The 7,393-nt window shown below is 33.5% G+C and overlaps 1 protein-coding gene across 1 annotated transcript in view; it reads left to right on the forward strand.

Moving 5' to 3' along the window:
• Nucleotides 1-7,393, forward strand: part of LOC117102575 — a 43,605-nt gene that overhangs the window by 3,520 nt on the left and 32,692 nt on the right. Inside the window, exons 3-4 of the mRNA XM_033242899.1 lie at nucleotides 293-322; nucleotides 884-922. Coding sequence (XP_033098790.1) covers nucleotides 293-322; nucleotides 884-922 — 69 coding nt within the window. The remainder of the gene's footprint in view (nucleotides 1-292; nucleotides 323-883; nucleotides 923-7,393) is intronic.

Consider the following 7,393-nt stretch of genomic DNA (forward strand, 5'->3'; position numbering starts at 1 on the left):
CCAAGACAATGTATTCCGGTTGAATCTTGGTTGACCTTGAATTTCAAAATGTAACTAATCACAGCTGGCAGTACAATATTTATGCTTGAGGATTTCTAATATGTGTGGTCAAAATGTTATAGCCCAGTGGGTCAACCTAGGTCAACCCAAGTAGTGGACACTGAATGTTTTCATGCCAAGCATGAAAATCTCAACCACAGTTTGTGTGGACAGTACCATTATTAAAATAGTCTATTAATTCTAACTTAAAATCTACCTCCACTTTAATGGTCTAATGTATTGTTTATTACAGTTCTCCATAGCTGCCATTTGATGTTTGCATGTAAGTAAATTTTAATGTCAGTTTACTTTGTCAATAGTCAAAAGTCTTTCTTAGTCCAAGGTTGACTGTACCATATTTCTTTGTTGCCACTGTTACAAAACAGTGGCAACACTTGAATATAGAGGAATTTACAATGACTTCATTGTGGTCAATAATCACATTAGAATTGTTTATAATATTATTTTATTATCATTACTTTAAATTATATAAATTATATAATTTAATTCAGTGTAGTTATTGAATAGTCATCATCATAGTGTGTTGCTTCATTTGGGGCTTCAATTAAGATCGTCATTGTCATTGATGAAACTCAGTTGCAAGTTTCAAATCCATCTGTCAAATGATTCAAAATGTCAGCTAGATATATTTTTTTTTTTTATTTTCTATAGAAATTCTATAAGATATGAACGTTTTCTTATTGTAACATTTCATAGGAAAAAATGATAAGTGAGAGATATGAATGAAATTAGAAATGCATATTTTTAAAAGTATTTATGATAATTTTAAGTTAAGATATTTTAACAGTACTGTAATAATTTTATGTTGGTATCTCATTTCTAGATGCCAGTGAAGTTGTTCCAGTATCACTGTGTATGCTATGTAAGTATAACTAAATGACAAAATGATTTACAGTAATTATATATTTGAACCGTATAGCAGTCTACAGTCAGTGGCGTATCTAGCAGTATTAAAATTGGGTTGGCTGGTAAGAGGCCGCGTGGAATTTATTTGCAGTGGCCACGCCCACTGAAAAATATTGCTTCTTAGATTCCCGAATACACGTTAACCGTGACAGATATGTTAAAGTATATCTCTTGAACGCAGTATTTAAGAAGTGATACCATAATAAACAAAATGAAACTTTTATTGTCGATTACGATTTCTTGCCTTAATTAAAATTACCGGATTGTTTTAACAATAGATAGTTTTATTTTAAATAGGTTTACATCAACAATTATGCATGCACCAGGAAAATTACTATGTTTGACCTTTCGAGGAATCCTAATTACATACCTTGGATACGCCACTGTCTACAGTAGGCCTCTGCATTATATATAGGCCTATAACTATAATAGTTGTCGATTCAGGCAATGTTTACTGTAGTGCTCAGTGCTATGCAGAGTGGGATAATATGGTGATAGGAAGCTTGTATATCTTCTCTACACCTGTTTTATGCGCTAGGAAATCTTCAGAAGTGAAAGAATAAGATAATTTTACAGGCTTATGTATAGTTGAGCATGCAAATGGAGTATTATGTGTTTTTAAGTAGGAATTTGGTGATGTATCTGTATTTTGAAAGCAGGGCAATTCCATAAATTCGGACGTACATTTCAGACACTTTGTGAATCTATATTTTCATAACGAAGCTTACAATTTATTTTTTTAAAAGTTTGCATTACATCTACTGGTTAGTACTATCAGGCCAACAATTTTCATTTTTTAACTTGCATGCGTCACGGAGATACGGGTCAAAATGACACCGTGACGGACGTAATCAGAGAAAGTGACTTTTCCTACTTCACTATACTTTTTTTAAAACTCTGTGATGTGTGAGACATTTAAAAAAAAATATTTCCCTGTTGTTTTCCACTAATGTGTGGGCTCTCTAGCAGAATAAAAATTTATTTTAATTTTTTTCATTTTCTCTATGAAAACACCATAAAATTACTGTGACGGACGTACAATTTTATCGTGACGGACGTACTTGTCTGAATTGTGACGGACGTACACATCTAAAAATACAAAAATATCTACAATCTAAATTATTTTATTGATTAATTAATATACTGGTATGCTTATATGATATAAAAGTACAAAAATATACTGGATTTTACTTTTTTTTAATAATGAGTGTAAAATACAATGAATCAAATAATTTAGGTTATTTTGTGTCAAATAATCCTCAGTTAACCTCATTACCGTAGTAGCCAGACCATGTTTTGTATTCATTTGAGGTAAAGAGAATATTGACTTCATAAATTGGTTCAGGGTGGCCCTAGAATCATTTTGGCTTGGTAACATGTTTTTAAAATGTTGCAAAATGTCAAAGGTCAGGGTCAAAAGTCATAGTAATATGGCCCTTATATCTTCGCAACCACATGTGGTAGAGAGTTAAGTTTGGTGCCAAGTTGTTCAAAACATTTATATTTCTATTTAGGTAATTCCATGTCAAATCAACCAAAAAAAAAACCTCAATCTCTCGGATTTTGTTCAAATTTTTGTATGTTGTTGAGGCCCATGAGAAACGATCAGAAATGAAAAATTTTTTCTCTAGGCCTCCTAATTAGCAAGATATCTGCTAACGAACTTTTGGCTAATTAGCGATACCTTGCGTGTTTAACCGACCATATCTCGAAAAGTATGGCACCTACAGAGCTGATTTTGGTGTCATTTTAAAGCTATTGAGTAGCTCTATAACTTTATTAATAAATGCTAAGTCCTCAATTCAAAATATAAAAAAGTTATGACAGGTTGTAAAGTTCAAAGTTGAATAAAAAAAATATATATCTTTTTTTTTTTTTGAAATTCATGTTAGAGATACCAAACTTTTTTGTGAGTGCCATAGAAATAAACAAGGCCAGGGGAGTAAACCCCCCACAGAAAATCAGGAGTATAGCCCTTTAGACGGTTAGGACAGTTAATTTCTTACCAGCAGCTTCTGCAACTAAACAGGGGCCAAATGTTGTGTTTGCACTCCTATGGACAACACTTGCGAGGTCAAGAGGGGGATCCTGCCATGGTCCAGGCTTTCATTCACAACACAGGAGATGCCAGTTTACGAGTTATAAGTCTAAATTCGATTGGTGTAAAAATTGGGCAGGTAATTTCCGTCTGTGTGGGAAATTATCGCATCTTACCGATCAGCTACCTCTCACCATAAGCCGGGCATCCACCGGTCAATTAGGTGCTGATTCCCTCACCATCACCTGGCTCAATGGGTGCTTGTAGCTTAGTGCATTGACAAGTGGATGGAAACCAAGCAACAAGGAAAACCTAAGCCTGGTTCTCATGAGAGCCCTAGTATCCGGTTCGGGAGCTAACCGTCAGCACCTGCGTGAAAACGCCCGATCGGTTAGCGCTCCGGTCGGAGGGACAAAGTGAAATTTTGATTTGACACTGATGACCGCATCCCAACTTTGATGTTTCCAGTGAGCTTCCAAAAACCTCCAAGCACTGCTTTTACACCATTTTTTTTCTTAGTTTTAATGTTACTTTTTACATATGATCGGTGTTGGGCCGCACACACAGGGATTTTTATTGATTTTCGCGGGCCGCAAAAGAATCGATGTCGGGCCGCACTTTGCCCACCTGTGGTCTAGACTTTGCTATCCTAAACACATTACTTAAGTTCGTGGATGCTCCATCTGATGGCAGTGAACGAATATTACAGATCCGCAGCTTCAGGATATGTCAATATCTAAAGTATCTATGCACTCCGGGTGCTAACAAAGGACAAGTTCTATGATGAATTACACCACCTAACTAAGAGAGTTCCTCCCTCTGAACAATTAATATTATTTGGCGATTTCAACGTGAGAGTATTACCTAGACCTACACTTTTTTTTTATAAGAACACTTTTTTTAAGAACACTGAGGTTGAAATTGCTTAAAAATTAAGAACAAAATAAGAACAAATTGAGGCTCAGGTAAAATGTCAAATGAGGTTTATATTTTTTTTAACATAGAAAAACCAAAAATTTATGTACCTTATGTGCAGTAGGTGTGACTATGTAACACACTCTATAATACAGTACAGTAGGCATACCTGTCATTTGGGGCCATTTTTTTCCGGGCCCTTTTTTCCAGGGGCCATTTTTATCTACTTTCCCGTACAGTAGTATCGTGCTTTACAAGAAAAATTTTCTATGTTTGAAAAGTGTGTAAAATAAGAACATTTTGAGCCTGAGTGTACTTCAATAACAGACCACAGCAAAGGGTTTCACAGAGATGGCATCAATTAGACCTTTGTGACAGTAGATCACTTTCTCTTTAAATGTTCTAAATTAAAAACAATTAGAGATTTAATATTTCTGAATGAAAAAGAGACCTACGTAACCATGACTTAGAAATTATACACTATACATGCTTAGACATTCACTGACTACTTCCATTTGTTGTTCTAATGATTTTAAACATTATTATAGGCCTATTTATCTGATATAGATGAAAATCTTTCAATGAATTTTGTACAAAATGCATTTAACAAGCATAGAATTTGAGATCAAATATCTATAAGAACATTAATATCTAAGTACCACCCATATTTTAAGCTGCTTATTTTCTTATTTATTATTTTTCATTATTTTTAGTTAATTTGTATAATGATACATTGTCATTTTGCTTTATTTCTGTATAGTTCGTATTGATTTTGGTAGTTAAGTTATTTTTCTTTTCAACACTGTTGATTTTTCTCTTTTGGATACACCATCATTTTGGATGTGTGCCACTGTAATAAAAGTAATTCCTAATAAAAACTAAAAAACTAGCTCTAAATAGTGACAGAATACCACAGAGCTGATTGCGATATGGATCATTACTTGGTCTGTAGCTAAGTTAAATACCTACCAAAAAAGATTCATTTATCAAAACCAATTGATGTTAGCAAGGTGACAGACCCTACTACTACAGCATGAGCATGTTCTTTCCAGTTGGAAAAACACCCATGTAGTTCCAGTCTTTAATGGTAAAGGTGACAGGTCTTCCTTTAGTTCATATCGCCCTATTTCACTCACATTTATTGTCTGCAAACTAATATAAAGAATTTTACACGATCATATCTTCTTTTTCTGCTCATCTCATTCACTTTTGTCCTCACAGCAATTTAGTTTTTGACCAGGATTTTCATGCAACACACTCTTAATTAAAATATTTGATGAATGGGCTAGGACACTGGATGTTAACCAGCCCCCTGACATGCATCCATCTTCCTGGATTGGTCAAGTTCGTTCGATCAGTGCCATCAGCGGTTGGATTCAAGATTTTTTAATTAATCGCTTACAGTGTTGACTACTGTGGAAGTATTTCTGAGCCTATCCAAGTTGTGTCCGGAGTACCACAGGGATCTATAATCGGTCCCCTTCTTTTCAACCTTTTTACAAATGATTTGCAATGTGTTTTATCACCCGTCTAGACATCTGCCTATATGTATGCTGACGAAACTGTAAAATCAACATAAGAAGCTTTTCTACACCAGAATGATCTTGATAGTGTTGTCTCTTGGAGTATGAACAATGGCATGCAACTAAACCCTAACAAATCAGTTGTTTTACCTATTTCTCGCTGATCAATCCCGTTTCATTGCAACTACAATATCCTAGGTTCTGAATAAACTTTCGTTAACAATTACAAATATCTTGGTGTCATAATTCAGTCAGACCTTAAATGGCATTCATATATTCATTTTATCTGTTCCAAAGCTTCTAAAACCATTGGTTTCATTAAACGCACTGCTGGTCGCTCTAACATTTCATCCATGTTGTACTCTAGTTTATGTCGCCCAATTTTGGAATATGCCTGTCCAATTCCAAATCCATATATGAAACTTAACATTGAAAGATTTGAGATTCAAAAAAACTTCACCTGGTAGTTAGCCAATCAACATTATTCTGACCATGATGATGATATTCATTTAAATTATTTCTCAACGATTATTATTATTATTTTCTCTTCAAAAAGGAGAGAGCTACTTAGTCTGTCTTCTTTTCTCTTTATTTCAGAAGTAAAGAGGTGTAATGCCCTTAAATATTCATTTCTCGGCCGTATGCCAGCGTCGTAGAACTCCCTCCCCATTAAATTTGTCAGTGCAATTCACTTTTTTCTTTTAAGAACACACTTTTACTTCACCTTGAAATTTATATGAAGCATTTTTGTTTTGTTTAATCAAGTTTTTATTGAGTCACTCATGTTTGGGTAGACAAAACCTTTGGGTAAAGGAAGGTGTTCCTCCTTTGTTCTAACCCCCTCCTATTTCGTTTGTATTTTATATGTACATTTGGAGGAAAGAAAGATTATTATTATTATTATTATTATTATTATTATCATTATTATTATTGTGTTATTAATCCTGAAATTCCTGAAAATATCCCTAATATGCCTATCAATGAAAATGTATACCGAATATACAACTACCATTGGTCAAATGATTACTTGATTAATTTTAATTGACATTGGAGGAAACAAATGAAAATTATGATGAAGACTTAATGAATGCTTTAAGTACAAATAAAGTCAATGATGCTTCATCCTATTTTTGTAAAATGTTTGAACATGTCTGTAAAGGTATTTCCAAGTCAAACTATGAACCCCCAAAAGACCAAAACAGTGTAAATACCAAAAATTGGTGGTTTGATAAGGAATGCTATAATATGAAAAATCAAGTTAATTTTGCACACATTTGTTAGATGTGTATATCCAGCAAAAGAAAAGATATAAACATTTAATCAGGACAAAAAAAAAAATTAGTCTTACTATCAACAAAAGTGTAATGAAATCAATCATGCTTTAGAAAATAAAGAAAGCAGATTTTTCTGGTCTAAATTTAAAGAATCAAAACAATTGGTATACCCTGATATCTCAATAAATGTTTGGCATGATCATTTTAAAATTGTATTTGAAACTGAAAAAGGCGATGACACCACTCTTGATTTAATTGATCCTCCTTTGCATAATAATCTTGATATACTGAATTCTAATATTGATCTAGAAGAAATAAAATCGCTTTAATAATAATAATAATAATAATAATAATAATAATAACGATTTTTAAAGCGCAAACATCACCACCAAAAATTGGTGCTCAAGGTGCAGTGTCAAAACAACAGGTAGAGAACAAACAAATCACAAATAACAAAGTGTAAACAAGTTAATTTTTTTTTTTAAATTTTATTATTGACAATTAAGCAGCACAAGAAATCAAAAAGTAAACCAACCTTTTCATTTTCTCAAAGTAATACCTGTCTCTTATACACATCTAGATGTGTATAAGAGACAGGGCCGCCATTGATGCACGGTAGAGATTGCATCTTTAGATCTCCGATCTTGTTCACAAATTCACGGACTAGTGCTGTCTCG

The sequence above is a fragment of the Anneissia japonica genome, unplaced genomic scaffold, assembly GCF_011630105.1.
Source record: "Anneissia japonica isolate Jap-2015-1 unplaced genomic scaffold, ASM1163010v1 scaffold1489_len2284818_cov182, whole genome shotgun sequence".
Taxonomy (NCBI): domain Eukaryota; kingdom Metazoa; phylum Echinodermata; class Crinoidea; order Comatulida; family Comatulidae; genus Anneissia; species Anneissia japonica.